Source organism: Nerophis ophidion, linkage group LG23, assembly GCF_033978795.1.
Source record: "Nerophis ophidion isolate RoL-2023_Sa linkage group LG23, RoL_Noph_v1.0, whole genome shotgun sequence".
Classification (NCBI taxonomy): Eukaryota; Metazoa; Chordata; class Actinopteri; order Syngnathiformes; family Syngnathidae; genus Nerophis; species Nerophis ophidion.
The window spans coordinates 40,212,112-40,228,692 of NC_084633.1; the positions used below are offsets into that span (position 1 = coordinate 40,212,112).

The following is a 16,581-nucleotide window of genomic DNA, read 5'->3' on the forward strand; positions in this document are numbered from 1 at the left end:
ATGTTAACCTAACATATTATGGTAAGAGTCATTCAAATAACTATAACATATAGAACATGCTATACCTTTACCACACCATCTGTCACTCCTAATCCATAAATACCATGAAATCTTATACGTCTAGTCTCTTATGTGAATGAGATAAATAATATTATTTAATATTTTACGGTAATGTGTTAATAATTTCACACATAAGTCGCTCCCGAGTGTAAGTCGCACCCCCGGCCAAACTATGAAAAAAAACTGCGACTTGTAGTCCGAAAAATACGGTATTTCTTTTTAACAAATCAATTAACAGAAATACAATACAATTCAAATCAAATGTTCTCTCATTATACACTAACAAATCCAGAAAGCACCAACAATTTTCCGTTTACATGTCCTGACTTGAAAATTAACCAAATATGAGTGATATTATTATTATTATAAGCGCAGACTGACTAATTTAGTGGCACATTGATAGCAGTGAGCTAATGCTAGCTTATGCTGCTATTGTTGACACACTAAGCTATTTCTGCTTGGTCTCAAAATTTCTAAAAGTCAATTATAGATTATAATTCATGCATCTCTCACCTGCTTTTTGACAAACGTGGCCATGGACCCACAGGCTGGTCAACTTTCACATCACAGGCTTGTAAACGTTTTTGAGGTATGCAAGTAATTCTTCATCTAAACAGAATCATGCGGGTGTCCCGTCTGCCGGCGTCCACGCAAGAGTGGAAATGTTACAGTATTTGTTTTATCGTTTGTTATTGTTAGTTTGTATGTTTAGCACCAAGCAATTCTGCTGATGCCATAATGTTACAATATAACTACATCCGTTACTCGACTTCTTTGTGTTCAGGCTCAAAATTTTAAGGTACTTGATCATAATTTTTCTAAAAGTAATCGTCGCCGGCTCTCTCAAAGTCTGCTTGATTAGTATTGTTGTTTTAGTATTGTTATTGAAGGAGAAGGGATCTGTGGTTCCTCCTCTACGTCACGCGGTCACGTGACTGGCTTCCTCATTTTCTCTCACAATGTCTTGGGAATGTCTGTGAAATTGATACTATTTTGATTGTATCCAATTATCTGCAAACTTTGCACGTCTTTCAATGTCAGAAATGCTATATATATCTATTAGCTTCAATATTTTGCTTCAACTTGTTTTTTACACTCCACTAGCATTTCAGCTATCCTAGCCCTAACCGGGCCACGAGTTTACCAAAGTGCAGTTGGCAATCACAGTTTTTCAGTCATTTGAACTTACTAGAGATCGGGAGATTAATCGCAGTTATCATTATTACCTCTTTATTCATACATCTCTCATGTGGACATCAGATGGCTGTTGAAATAGTTTAGTTTGACTTTAAAGCACGGCTAATTAACTGGCGACACAAGACTAAACACACTAGAGCGCTGTGGTATAGATGATCTTTGACTAGCTTTTTTCTGCAGTAGCTCCTTTGTCTAAATCTCAGGAATATACAAAATAAGAATAATAGTGGAGAGAGAAGTCCTCGGCTCCCAAAACAAGGTAGTTGAATAGTCCTGCTTGAGGTCCAAAGTACAGACTTCTGTGAACCCAAGTCATGGTCTACTTGTATCCATCCCGCAGACTGACAAGGTCCACCTCCTTTTGTGTGCCCCGTCCTTCAGATAAGTCGTATCGAATACATCCACTCCAAGAATTTCATTCACCGCGACGTGAAGCCCGACAACTTCTTGATGGGGCTCGGCAAGAAGGGCAACCTGGTGTACATCATCGACTTTGGGCTGGCCAAAAAGTACCGAGACGCCCGCACACACCAGCACATCCCCTACAGGGAGAACAAGAACCTGACCGGCACGGCACGATACGCCTCCATCAACACGCATCTTGGGATCGGTAAGTCGTCCATGCTCCCCACATACCAACCTGATGTTCTTAGGATCAGACAGAAATTGAGTTCAATGGAACTTGTGCTGCATATCTTGGATGTGTTCTAGACTTGTCCTCCAACTTGCATTGTCTGCTGTGTATCCTTGTTTGTCAGAACATGGAAGATTGTGGACAAGAATTTACAAAAATGTAAATATTGTATTTCCTTGAATTGCCGCCGGGGCGCTAATTAAAAATCTCTTCTCACTCCAGCGTTTACCAAAGGCATGCGGTAAAGGCAAGCATGCGCTAATTATTTTAAAACTTCTTCTTACTCCGGCACTTACCAAAGGCATGCGGTAAATTTGGGCCTGCACTTAAAAATTTGAGTGTGATTTAAGGATACCATCATGAAAAGCACATTTAATAAAAAAAACGTTATGGTCTTACCTTTACTTATAAATGAAGTCAATGCGCAGCTCCTTCTGATCAAAAACATCGATAACTTGTTTATAGAAGTTTTCTTTATCTTTCTTCAGTTTTAAAACTCTCTCTGTCTTGATGGAGATCTCCCTTTATTACCTCCTGCTTACATTGAAAGTCCAGTTTAGAAAACAGTTTTATTTTAGATATGTAGTCCTCCATGTTAAAAGTGCAAGCGAGAGGAAAAAATAAACGATCGCTGCTCACTCTTGCTGCTTGTTGTCAATTCTTCTGCAGCCGAGTAGTCGCAAGAAGGATCACTAGCGCCCTCTACCACCAGGAGGCGGGAGTCATTTAATGACTCATATTTGACACACGCAGCTACGGTATATTAATAAAACATAGCTGCTTACTGTTCTTTTTAGCATATTCAATAGCTTGGACCTTAAATCCTACTGAATAGCTCTTAATCTTCTTCCCTTTATGCGATTTCAAATGATTGAAATCAGCCTCCTCCATTTTGAAAATGATGACAGGTGAAGTGTCACTTGTGACGTGACGAGTTTGACCCGGCGGAAATTCTAGACATGCGCTAATAAAAATAATATTTAGCGAAACGAGTTTGACCCGGCGTTAATCCTGAGCCGGCGATAATGCTAAACATGTGCTAATTATTTTGCAAAATGAGTTTGACCCGCAAGTAATTCTAGGCAGGCGCATACTATATACCCGGCGGCAATTCAAGGAAATACGGTATGTGGAGCAACTCGGCACAGGTACTGAATTCGGTACTTTTTTGGAAGCGACCGAATCCGGCTGGTCCTACCAGGCGCAGATTCACGTATAATCCAACAGTGCCATGTTTCAGTGCGCTAAATGTCACACCCTGTTGCCAACTCTGCAAGATTTCCCTACTAAGCAGCTGGCAATCACTCCAGCAGCACTGAGAGCCGATTTAGGCTAACTACGCCTAGGTCAGGGGTGTCCAAACTTTTTGACTGGGGGCGGGGGCGCATTGGGCTTAAAAATTTGGCCAGGGGGCGAAAGCGGACTGCTTGCAAAGTAACAACCGTATTTTTCGGATTATAAATCGCTCCTGCCGAAAATGCATAAAAAAGAAGGAAAAAAACATATCTACGTCGCACTGGAGTACAAGTTGCATTTTTGGGGGGAAATTTATTTGATAAAATCCAACACCAAGAATAGACATTTGAAAGGCAATTTAAAATAAAGAATAGTGAACAAGAGGCTGAATAAGTGTAGGTTATATGAGGCATAAATAACCAACTGCTATGTTAACCTAACATTATGGTAAGAGTCATTCAAATAACTATAACATATAGAACATGCTATACCTTTACCAAACTATCTCTCACTCCTCATCCATAAATCCCATGAAATCTTCCTCCTCGTTGTCGCTTCTAAACAACTCTGCCAACTCCAAAGGTATGCGCTGCTTCCTCTTGTCCTTTTCTGCTGCATATTTCACTACGTCCAGCTTGTAATCTGCAGTACATGATTTCCTTTTCGCTGCCATTTTTGTTCAGCCCTTCTCAGTTTTTATAAGTTACCACCAACCATGAAATTATCCATTTTAATAGTTACCGCAGTAGCACATAGCATATAGCAGTTAGCATCCCATGACCCACAATTCACATCTGCCATGACCCTTCAAATTCTTATTGGTTGACGTGTGTGTGACGATTGCTGACATTTTCTTCGTCTTCCGCGAATGAGATAAATAATATTTGATATTTTATAATAATGTGTTAATAATTTCACACATAAGGCGCTCTGGAGTATAAGTCAAACTATGAAAAAAAATTTGACTTATGGTCCGAAAAATACAGCATGTTTTTAAATGTATTATTAGATATTAAGAGTATGTGAAAGTTGAATTCATACTTTGTTTACTTCCTTGACGACCTCCTTAAGGTTTTTTAATCAATCGGAAATATCAATTCATACATTTTTTACCGCTTATTCCCTTTGGGGTCGCGGGGGGCGCATATCAAGCAGTTAAAATGTGTCAAATGTGGAGAGAGTTTTGCATTTGTCCCCATTATTCCTGGTAATGGGCATAATTTCAATTTTTTTGTTTGGATGTTTTTCATAACCTCCACAAAGTTCAGTGAACAGCTTGTGCTGAATTTTTGTGCTGGTTTATTTATTTATTTATTTTCCTGCACTGTGACTAAGGAAGGTTGTTTGGATTGGGTCATACAGTTGTGATCAAAATGATTCAACCCCCACACAATTTTGGTGTTTTAGCAAGTTGGACATTTATTCCGTATCAAATAAAGATGCATTAAATATACAAATGCAACTTGAATTACAACATTATATTTTGTAACATACCAAACAGTGTCATTTCTCTTAATATCTCATTGACAAAATGATTCACCCCTTGAAGATTATAACACTTAAGAACAGAATTTGAATGAGGTCTTTTCAATTGGGTGTTGAAAACACCTGTAGATGTGATTAGAACCATAACGAGCAACAATTAAACTGGTTGAAAAAGACTGTGACACTCAGCTTCTTGTAGATGGTCAATGGTGTATTTGCAACATGGTGAAGTCCAGGGAGTGGTCAAAGAAGTCAAGAGAGGAGGTCATTTCTCTTCGTAAGAAAGGATATGGATATAAGAAAATAGTAAAGACATTACACATTCCAAGAGACACAGTTGGGAGCATAATTTGCAAGTTTAAAGCTAAAGGCACAGTGGAAACACGACCTGGGCGTGGTAGAAAGAGGATGCTGTGTGCGTACAGTGGTGAAAAACCCCCCGGTAACAGCTGAGGAACTACAACAGGACATTGCAGAGGGGGGAACGCAGGTTTCGTCCCAGACAATAAGGCGCGCACTACGAGATGAAGGCCTCCATGCCAGAACTCCCAGGCGCACCCCACTTCTGACTACCAGGCACAAGAAAATAGACTCCAGTATGCCAAAAATCATCTAGACAAACCCCAAAGGTTTTGGGAAACTGTTCTATGGAGTGATGAGACAAAAGTGGAACTCTTTGGGCCTATAAATCGTTATGTCTGGAGGAGAAAAAATGAAGCTTACAAAGAGAAGAACACCTTTCCTACTGTTAAGCATGGTGGGGGGTCAATCATGCTCTGGGGCTGTTTCTCTGTCATGAAGTCAGTGAGGAAGCTGAGGCTTGGGAGACGTTGGACCTTCCAACAGGACAAGGATCGCAAGCATACCTCCAAATCAACATCAGAGTGGTTGCAGAAGAAGGGCTGGAAGACTCTGGAGTGGCCTTCACAGTGGCCAGACCTAAATCCTCTAGAAAAGCTGTGGTGGGACTTGAAGAAGGCAGTTGCAGCACGTAAGCCCAAGAATATGAATGAACTGGAGGCCTTTGCCCAAGAGGAATGGGCTAAAATACCTGTAGATGCTTGCAAGAAGCTTATGTATCACCTTTGAAGGATGTCATTACTGCCAAAGGCTGTTCTACTAAGTACTAAAGATGCATGGAACTAGGGGCTTGAATCATTTTGTCAATGAGATATTAAGAACATTTTCCTTTTTTTTGGTATTTTGTAAAATACAGTGTTACAATTTCAGTTGCATTTGTCCATTTGACACATCTTTATTTGATATGACTATAAACAAAATACGGAATAAATGTCCAACTTGCAAAACACCAAAATTGTGTGGGGGTTGAATAATTTTGATCACAACTGTAGAAGCAATTGCTATGCTATCAGTACTTGAAAAGTACAATAAATGACAATAAGTTACGTTCGTTGGGGGCTAGATAGCGATAAAAGAGCGGCACACAGACCATCATATAATTTTATAAGTATATAATGCTCCTGGTTGAATTTTTTAAACTCGTGGCGTCTCGCGGGCCAATTTGAAGATGCCGGCGTGCTGCTCTTGGCCTACTGGCCGTAGTTTGGACACCCCTGCTCAGGTAATTGTTGCAATCTTCAATGCCAACAAAGAAATTGACTTATTGTATTTCCTTGAATTGCCGCCGGGTATATAGTATGCACCTGCCTAGAATTACTGCCGGGTCAAACTCGTTTCGCAAAATAATTAGCGCATGCTTAGCATTACTGCCGGTTCAGGATTAACGCCGGGTCAAACTCGTTTCGCAAAATAAGTAGCTTATGCCTAGAATTTCAGCCGGGTCAAACTTGTCACGTCACGAGTAGGGTTGGGTATCGTTTGAATTCGAACGATTACGATTCTTTGTTTCAATTCCAATTCCTGACTATTCTGATTATTCTTGTACCATGCCGGGATCAATGTGTTTGCCAGGTAGTCCCTGGAAGGTGGTATGTATTTTGGGTTGAGAGTTTTCACCATATCCCTGCAAACATAAACAAACATGTAATGTTGCTGTTACTGTTTAGCCCAGTATCAATTAGCGTAGCTCTAATGTTATTGCTAAATGTTGGAGATTCCACCTCTGAAAAGGGATTCAGTCTTTTGATTGTGTGCAGTGACCTTTCTGTGGCACTCTTCCGTCTGTGGCAACAACATCTTCCGCATTGCCGCTACGGTGAACAGTATGCTAAGCACATGGCGGAGCCTGGCTAGCAGGTTGTAAATTGTCTATGAAAAAATATGCGGGCTAATTTGTTAGCTGCCTCAACGTTGGCGCAAAACACATTATTTATTACATATATATTGTTTTACTTACCGGATTCGGACTGCAGCGCAGTCACCGAGGTGCCAGGCTGGGCGTCGGAGCCGGAGTCAGAGGAAGAGGCAGAGGAGGACGGTCAGCGCAGCGCGTCGAAGACGGGACACACATTTATTTGTACTCCATGAACTCAGAGGTGCTTCATCATGTTCGACGTGCACCCTCCTAAGCACAAAACAGTCCTGTCGCACTTGTTACATTTTGCCGATATTTCATTTTTTTTTTTGTAAAATAAAGCCACACTTTCGACCGCCGACACCCGCTATCCATGCTTGACTGACTCGCTCGGCTACATAGACTTGGCTATGCTAACACTTCCGGGGGTGGGCGCGTCTTCGTTGGTGTTCAGCGGCTTCTTCTTCCGGTCGGCGGACTTATTATTCTTTTCCAGTCGGCGGACTGGGTATCGAAACTAGGAATCGAGATTTAAAGTTTTGAACGATTCTGGGAGAATCGGAAAGTTAGTCCCGGTTCCAATCGATACTCGATACCCAACCCTAGTCATGAGTGACACTTCACCTGTCATCGTTTTCAAAATGGAGGAGGCTGATTTCAGTCTTTTGAAATCGCATAGAGGGAAGAAGATTAAGGTCCAAGCTATTGAATATGCTAAAAAGAACAGTAAGCAGCTATGTTTTATTAATATACCGCAGCTGCGTGTGTCAAATATGAGTCATTAAATGACTCCCGCCTCCTGGTGGTAGAGGGCGCTAGTGATCCTTCTTGCGACTACTCGGCTGCAGAAGAAGTGACAACAAGCAGCAAGAGTGAGCAGCGATCGTTTATTTTTTCCTCTCGCTTGCACTTTTAACATGGAGGATTACATATCTAAAATAAAACTGTTGTAAACTGGACTTTCAATTGAAGCAGGAGGTAATAAAGGAAGATCTCCATCGAGACAGAGAGACCCTTAAAACTGAAGAAAGATAAGGAAGACTTCTATAACAAGTTATCAATGCTTTTGATCAGAAGGAGCTGCGCATGGACTTCATATTTATAAGTAAAGGTAAGACCATAATGTTTTTTTTTAATTAAATGTGCTTTTCATGATGGTATCCTTACACTCAAATTTATAAGCGCAGGCCTAAATTTACCGCATGGCTTTAGTAAACGCCGGAGTGAGAAGAGGTTTTAAATTAATTCGTGCCCTGGCGGCAATTCAAGGAAATACGGTAAGCGCTGCAACGTAAATCAAGCAAGTGGTCCACTTTTCCAAAAATGTGCTAGCTTGATGCTAATAATAAATTGGCTTTGCCATTGACATGCTACTGATTAGCATTAGCCAAATTTACATAGTACTTTCAACACTTTGACATTTTTTATGTAAAGTACAACTAAGATGCACGCCACAATCAAACAGCTGGTTTGTCATTAGTACAATACTTCCAGTATTAACTTGGGGTGGGAATCTTTAGGCACCTAATGATTCCAATTGGATTCTGATTCATAGGCTGACAATTCAATTCAGAATCTATTCTCGATTCTTGAGTCAAGCAGATTCTCGAACAATAGTTTTAATGTAACTTTTAGAACCGGTTAGAGGTTAGAAATCCTTCCAGTTTGCATGGAAATGGCCTAGAAATGTATTTTCTAAAACTTGATTGTTATTTAAAAATATTAAACTTAGGTTGCTAAAACGTTGCTTGAGTGATGAGTGAAGAATCCTTTCGAGTAGACACGCTATGGAAGGCTAGAAGACTGAGCGGCACTTTTGTACGGTTGAAATATGGAGTGAAATTACTGCCAAAACTCCACAAACTATAAAATGTTTCACAAACTGCGGTTTCCATGCGTCTGTGTGTGTGGAACAAAAATTTGAAAAAATGTGGCAAAAGTATTAAATGTTTTTATACTTGCAAATCCTTTAGTGTGTTTTATAAGACATTTTTTTCAGTTTGTGAAACAATTTTTTCAGTTTGAATCAATTTGGAGTAAATTTACTCCATATTGAATGCTCTAAACCAGGGGTTCCCAAACTTTTTGACTCGGGGGGGGCGCGTTGGCTCATGCTTTATTGGCGCTCTGACCATTGTGGATGTTTACAGAACAGTCCAGACGCGACGACCTGGAGTCCCTTGGCTACGTCCTCATGTACTTCAACCTGGGCTCCTTGCCCTGGCAGGGCCTCAAGGCTGCCACCAAGAGACAGAAGTATGAACGCATCAGTGAGAAGAAAATGTCCACGTCGATTGAAGTTCTTTGCAAAGGATACCCTTGTAAGTGTTGTTATATTGAAGTTCTTTGCTAGTATACCCTTGTAAGTGTTGTTATATTGAAGTTCTTTGCTAGTATACCCTTGTAAGTGTCGTTATATTGAAGTTCTTTGATAGTATACCCTTGTAAGTGTCGTTATATTGAAGTTCTTTGCTAGTATACCCTTGTAATTGTTGTTATATTGAAGTTCTTTGCTAGTATACCCTTGTAAGTGTTGTTATATTGAAGTTATTTGCTATTATACCCTTGTAATTGTTGTTATATTGAAGTTCTTTGCTAGTATACCCTTGTAAGTGTCATTATATTGAAGTTCTTTGCTAGTGTACCCTTGTAAGTGTTATATTGAAGTTCTTTGCTAGTATACCCTTGTAAGTGTTGTTGTATGGAAGTTCTTTGCTAGGATACCCTTGCAAGTGTCGTTATATTGAAGTTCTTTGCTAGTATACCCTTGTAAGTGTCGTTATATTGAAGTTCTTTGCGAATATACCCTTGCAAGTGTTGTTATATTGAAGTTCTTTGCTAGTATACCCTTGTAAATGTTGTTATATTGAAGTTCTTTGCTAGTATACCCTTGCAAGTGTCGTTATATTGAAGTTCTTTGCTAGTATACCCTTGTAAGTGTCGTTATATTGAAGTTCTTTGCGAATATACCCTTGCAAGTGTTGTTATATTGAAGTTCTTTGCTAGGATACCCTTGTAAGTGTTGTTATATTGAAGTTCTTTGCTAAGTATACCCTTGTAAGTGTTGTTATATTGAAGTTCTTTGCTAGGATACCCTTGTAAGTGTCATTATATTGAAGTTCTTTGCTAAGTATACCCTTGTAAGTGTCGTTATATTGAAGTTCTTTGCTAGTATACCCTTGTAAGTGTCATTATATTGAAGTTCTTTGCTAAGTATACCCTTGTAAGTGTCATTATATTGAAGTTCTTTGCTAAGTATACCCTTGTAAGTGTCGTTATATTGAAGTTCTTTGCGAATATACCCTTGCAAGTGTTGTTATATTGAAGTTCTTTGCTAGGATACCCTTGTAAGTGTCGTTATATTGAAGTTCTTTGCTAAGTATACCCTTGTAAGTGTTGTTATATTGAAGTTCTTTGCTAAGTATACCCTTGTAAGTGTCGTTATATTGAAGTTCTTTGCTAAGTATACCCTTGTAAGTGTCGTTATATTGAAGTTCTTTGCTAAGTATACCCTTGTAAGTGTCATTATATTGAAGTTCTTTGCTAAGTATACCCTTGTAAGTGTTGTTATATTGAAGTTCTTTGCTAGGATACCCTTGTAAGTGTCGTTATATTGAAGTTCTTTGCTAGTATACCCTTGTAAGTGTCGTTATATTGAAGTTCTTTGCTAGGATACCCTTGTAAGTGTCGTTATATTGAAGTTCTTTGCTAGGATACCCTTGTAAGTGTTGTTATATTGAAGTTCTTTGCTAAGTATACCCTTGTAAGTGTTGTTATATTGAAGTTCTTTGCTAGGATACCCTTGTAAGTGTCGTTATATTGAAGTTCTTTGCTAGGATACCCTTGTAAGTGTTGTTATATTGAAGTTCTTTGCTAGTATACCCTTGTAAGTGTTGTTATATTGAAGTTCTTTGCTAAGTATACCCTTGTAAGTGTTGTTATATTGAAGTTCTTTGCTAGGATACCCTTGTAAGTGTTGTTATATTGAAGTTCTTTGCTAGTATACCCTTGTAAGTGTTGTTATATTGAAGTTCTTTGCTAGTATACCCTTGTAAGTGTCGTTATATTGAAGTTCTTTGCTAGTATACCCTTGTAAGTGTCGTTATATTGAAGTTCTTTGCAAAGTTTACCCTTGTCGTCATATTGTTTTTAAGAGACCGTCATTGTTTGTGTTTGTCTTCTTCTACAGCCGAGTTCTCCACGTACCTCAATTTTTGCCGATCGTTTCGATTTGACGATAAGCCCGATTACTCCTACCTGCGACAGCTCTTCAGAAACCTCTTCCACCGGCAGGGCTTCTCTTACGATTACGTCTTTGACTGGAATATGCTCAAATTCGTAAGTTGATCAAGTGGAGCGCTGAGGGCAAAAAAAAATGTGATTGAGACTTTTAACAATGGCTCATTTTGTCCCGCAGGGGGCCACTCGGACAGCTGAAGACGGGGAACGAGAAAGGAGGACCGGAGAAGAGCGGGACGATCGGATCGGTGTGGCGCCCAGGGGCTCTGCGGCCCGAGGCCTGCCCCCGGGACCCAACCCTGGACCTGCCGGCAGAGTCCGAAATGGACCAGAACAGGCGGTTTCTAACCCTGCCTCACGGGTGCAGCAGTCTGGTAAGTTTGTCCCCGCATGACCAAGGTCTCCCAGGAACCTTTTCTCACCTATGGGACTTGTGACCTGCTGGGATGTCAAGGTTCTGCATTGTTTCAGGTAACACGTCGCCTCGCGCCATCTCTCGTGCGGAGAGGGAGAGGAAAGTGAGCATGCGGCTCCACCGCGGGGCTCCGGCTAACGTCTCGTCCTCTGACCTCACCGCACGGCACGACCAGTCCAGGATCTCTACGTCACAGGTGAGAAAAACCCTCATAACCACTGTGGTTTGGATTCTTACACCGGCAAATCTCGTACTGTACCATCTCATCAGATTATACCTTCTCAACACACAATACTAGAGAAATCTAACTCAGGGGAGTTAATGTACAGTTTTTTCCAGTTTATAATATACAAGCCACACCCACTAAGTTTTAGACATTTTTGTCCATTTATTAGTCGCACCAGACTAATAAATAACTTGTGAAAGGAGTTATTTACACAGAAATATTTAGTAAATCCCCACAATGTGGTCTTGTTTGCCGACTGGTCCCACCCACCTAAGGACACAATTAAAACATGTTTGTCTCGTTTTTATTGCAAACCCCGTTTCCATATGAGTTGGGAAATTGTGTTGGATGTAAATATAAACAGAATACAATGATTTGCAAATCCTTTTCAACCGGTATTCAGTTGAATATGCTACAAAGACAACATATTTGATATTCAAACTCATAAACTTTATTTTCTTTTGCAAATAATAATTAGAATTTCATGGCTGCAACACGTGACAAAGTAGTTGGGAAAGGGCATGTTCACCACTGTGTTACATCACCTTTTCTTTTAACAACACTCAATAAACGTTCGGGAACTGAGGAAACTAATTGTTAAGCTTTGAAAGTGGAATTCTTTCCCATTCTTGTTTTATGTAGAGCTTCAGTCCTTCAACAGTCCGGGGTCTCCGCTGTCGTATTTTACGCTTCATAATGCGCCACACATTTTCCATGGGAGACAGGTCTGGACTGCAGGCGGGCCAGGAAAGTACCCGCCCTCTTTCACTACAAAACCACGCTGTTTTAATACTTGCTGAATGTGGCTTGTCATTGTCTCGCTGAAATAAGCAGGGGCGTCCATGAAAAAGACGGCGCTTAGATGGCAGCATATGTTGTTCCAAAACCTGTATGTACCTTTCAGCATTAATGGTGCCTTCACAGATGTGTAAGTTACCCATGCCTTGGGCACTAATGCACCCCCATACCATCACACATGCTGGCATTTCAACTTTGCGCCTATAACAGTCTGGATGGTTCGCTTCCCCTTTGGTCCGGATGACACGATGTCCAATAATTCCAAAAACAATTTGAAATGTGGACTCGTCAGACCACAGAACACTTTTCCACTTTGCATCAGTCCATCTTAGATGATCTCGGGCCCAGAGAAGCCGGCGGCGTTTCTGGATGTTGTTGATAAATGGCTTTTGCTTTGCATAGTAGAGCTTTAACTTGCACTTACAGATGTAGCGACCAACTGTATTTAGTGACAGTGGTTTTCTGAAGTGGCTTCACGGTGCCTCACAATACGAAGTTCCTGCAGTCCTGGGTTCAAATCCAGGCTCGGGATCTTTCTGTGTGGAGTTTGCATGTTCTCCCCGTGAATGCGTGGGTTCCCTCCGGGTACTCCGGCTTCCTCCCACTTCCAAAAACATGCACCTGGGGATAGGTTGATTGGCAACACTAAATTGGCCCCAGTGTTTGAATGTGAGTGTGAATGTTGTCCGTCTATCTGTGTTGGCCCTGCGATGAGGTGGCGACTTGTCCAGGGTGTACCCCGCCTTCCGCCCGATTGTAGCTGAGATAGGTGCCAGCGCCCCCCGCGACCCCAAAAGGGAATAAGCGGTAGAAAATGGATGGATGGATGGGTTTTCTGAAGTGTTCCTGAGCCCATGCGGTGATATCCTTTAGAGATTGGTGTTGGTTTTTGATACAGTGCCGTCTGAGGGATCGAAGGTCACGGTCATTCAATGTTGGTTTCCGGCCATGCCGCTTACGTGGAGTGATTTCTCCAGATTCTCTGAACCTTTTGATGATACTATGGAGCGTAGATGTTGAAATCCCTAAATGTCTTGCAATTGCACTTTGAGAAAGGTTGTTCTTAAACTGTTTGACTATTTGCTCACTCATTTGTTCACAAAGTTGTGACCGTTTCCCGATCCTTGTTTGTGAATGACTAAGCATTTCACGGAAGCCGCTTTTATAGCCAATCATGGCACCCACCTGTTCCCAATTAGCCTGCACACCTGTGGGATGTTCCAAATAAGTGTTTGATGAGCATTCCTCAACTTTATCAGTATTTATTGCCACCTTTCCCAACTTCTTTGTCACGTGTTGCTGGCATCAAATTCTAAAGTTAATGATTATTTACACCCCAAAAAAAAGTTTGAACATCAAATATGTTGTCTGTGTAGCATATTCAACTGAATATGGGTTGAAAAGGATTTGCAAATCTTTGTATTTTGTTTATATTTACATCTAACACACTCTCCCAACTCATATGGAAACAAGGTTTGTAGTTGGTTAAATTTCATGATTGTTGTATTTTAGTCTGGGGAAAGCAGGTCTTTGAGGATAAGTAAACAAACATTTCAAATATATCAAATGTGTGTCAGTGAAGATAATTCCTTCAATCAGGAGCACAAGTGTCCCGCAGACCGTGACCGATGTGTTGTATGAAAAGTCCTTTGCTGGCCTTGCAGGTCAGCGTGCCGTTGGAACACCTGGGGAAGTAGACCACGGCCAGGTGACTTGTCCATTAGCCCGCGTGCTCATCACACCTCCGCTCATCACACCTTTTGTTGCAGACTAGATGGATGCCAACAGAACTTTTGACCACGCCCAGCATCTGACCTTTTTACCGAACCCTTTTGTCAGTCCCTGGATGGTCGTCACGGCAACGCAAGAAGAAAATGAGTGACACTAGGACATTATTATTATTCTTCTTATTATTATTATTAACACCCTGTGGTTCTTTCCTCCTACCAAGCTGGTGTGGCAGAACAGAAAGGCAAAAGGAACTTGTTGTTTTAAAACTTAGTAGAAATGGTTGGAAAAGTCGCCGTTAAAATGAGGTTTTGTTTTTGTTTATTTCCTGTGTGCTGCTTGCTGCCCCTTCACCCCTTTTGTGCTGTCATGTCCACGTCTTTATTTATGTGCGTCTTCAGGCCAGGAGTCCCAGTCCCGAGGCCAGGCCTCTGTTTTCTGCGTTGACATTGTAAATATTTTTTTACCTTTTAATGTAAAGCCAACATGTGTTTTGTGTTTTTAAGAGGTCAAGTAGAAACAAACACAAACTAATGACTTAAATTGGGGAAGGCTTCTGAAATTTAGATATTTTAAGTACTATATTTTGGAGGTGGGTTGTTGCTCTGCCAGCTGGGTCATGAGAATGTATGTATGTATGTGTGTATGTATGTGTGTGTGTGTGTGTGTGTGTGTGTGTGTGTGTGTGTGTGTGTGTGTGTGTGTGTGTGTGTGTGTGTGTGTGTGTGTGTGTGTGTGTGTGCGTGCTGAGAGAATGAGTCTTCTATATGTATATAGGTTAACTACTTTGGAAAGACTGTGTGTGTATGTATATATGTAGGTGTGTGTGTGTGTAGTGGTGAGAGAATGAGTCTGCTATACATGTGTGTATGTATATATGTAGGTGTGTGTGTGTGTAGTGGTGAGAGAATGAGTCTGCTATACATGTGTGTATGTATATATATATGTAGGTGTGTGTGTGTGTAGTGGTGAGAGAATGAGTCTGCTATACATGTGTGTATGTATATATGTAAGTGTGTGTGTGTGTAGTGGTGAGAGAATGAGTCTGCTATACATGTGTGTATGTATATATGTAAGTGTGTGTGTGTGTAGTGGTGAGAGAATGAGTCTGCTATACATGTGTGTATGTATATATGTAGGTGTGTGTGTGTGTAGTGGTGAGAGAATGAGTCTGCTATACATGTGTGTATGTATATATGTAGGTGTGTGTGTGTGTAGTGGTGAGAGAATGAGTCTGCTATACATGTGTGTATGTATATATGTAGGTGTGTGTGTGTAGTGGTGAGAGAATGAGTCTGCTATACATGTGTGTATGTATATATGTAGGTGTGTGTGTGTAGTGGTGAGAGAATGAGTCTGCTATACATGTGTGTATGTATATATGTAGGTGTGTGTGTGTGTAGTGGTGAGAGAATGAGTCTGCTATACATGTGTGTATGTATATATGTAGGTGTGTGTGTGTGTAGTGGTGAGAGAATGAGTCTGCTATACATGTGTGTATGTATATATGTAGGTGTGTGTGTGTAGTGGTGAGAGAATGAGTCTGCTATACATGTGTGTATGTATATATGTAGGTGTGTGTGTGTAGTGCTGAGAGAATGAGTCTGCTATACATGTGTGTATGTATGTATGTGTGTATGTGTGTGCTGAGAGAATGAGTCTTCTATATATATAGGTTAACTACTTTGGCAAGACTGTGTGTGTATGTATATATGTAGGTGTGTGTAGTGGTGAGAGAATGAGTCCTTTGTCTCTGACCTTCTATATTCCTTGTAGAAATGTGTCCATATATTCATGTCACCCTTTGCTTTTGCACCTCCTGTGACGTTGACGCGGTCCCACTGACTCCATGGCAGGGACGTGTAAATACTGAGCGCCATGACCCAGTGGCATTGGAACTGTGTACAGTAGAAGTGCGGGGGGGGGGTTAATTTTGCTTCATGTTTTGTGTACTGATATCTTGTACAGTTCTTTTAACATTGTATTTACAACAGTATTTGTGTATATTTTATGAAGTAATAAAAACAAATCTCACAATCTTGCTTACTTTTTTTGTTGTAATTTATCGCCCGTCTTTGACTGCAGTACTTAAATGTAGCTTCATTTGTGTCTTTGTTACAAAAGCAATGGATTTTTTTGCATTTGAATGTTGTCAATGGAATGAAAATATGCTTTAAATTTCACTGACTAAAAGAAAATTGTTTGAAAATTAAGTTTGTTAAAATGCAGTGTTTTAAAATAAAAAGGTATTTAATATTAATTCAATGAATTAATATTCAAAGTCAAGACCCGGAGTAAATTAGGACCAAAGTAATCGATCCTGCCTCAGAACCAGCCAATAAGGCGCT

General features: G+C 40.5%; 1 protein-coding gene across 6 annotated transcripts in view; it reads left to right on the forward strand.

Moving 5' to 3' along the window:
* The window catches only part of LOC133541274 (casein kinase I), a 33,154-nt gene extending 16,884 nt beyond the window's left edge, over nt 1–16,270 (forward strand). Inside the window, exons 5-13 of one of the 6 annotated variants that reach the window (XM_061884576.1) lie at nt 1,639–1,867; nt 8,978–9,148; nt 11,017–11,165; nt 11,245–11,440; nt 11,538–11,677; nt 14,170–14,213; nt 14,275–15,118; nt 15,184–15,813; nt 15,952–16,270. In XM_061884576.1, the coding sequence (XP_061740560.1) occupies nt 1,639–1,867; nt 8,978–9,148; nt 11,017–11,165; nt 11,245–11,440; nt 11,538–11,677; nt 14,170–14,202 (918 nt within the window). In that variant the 3' untranslated portion in view covers nt 14,203–14,213; nt 14,275–15,118; nt 15,184–15,813; nt 15,952–16,270. Of the gene's footprint in view, nt 1–1,638; nt 1,868–8,977; nt 9,149–11,016; nt 11,166–11,244; nt 11,441–11,537; nt 11,678–14,169; nt 14,214–14,274 lie in introns of all 6 variants that reach the window. The other 5 variants (XM_061884573.1, XM_061884575.1, XM_061884571.1 and 2 more) reach the window with 5 other exon arrangements.
* Nucleotides 16,271–16,581: the final 311 nt, after the last annotated feature.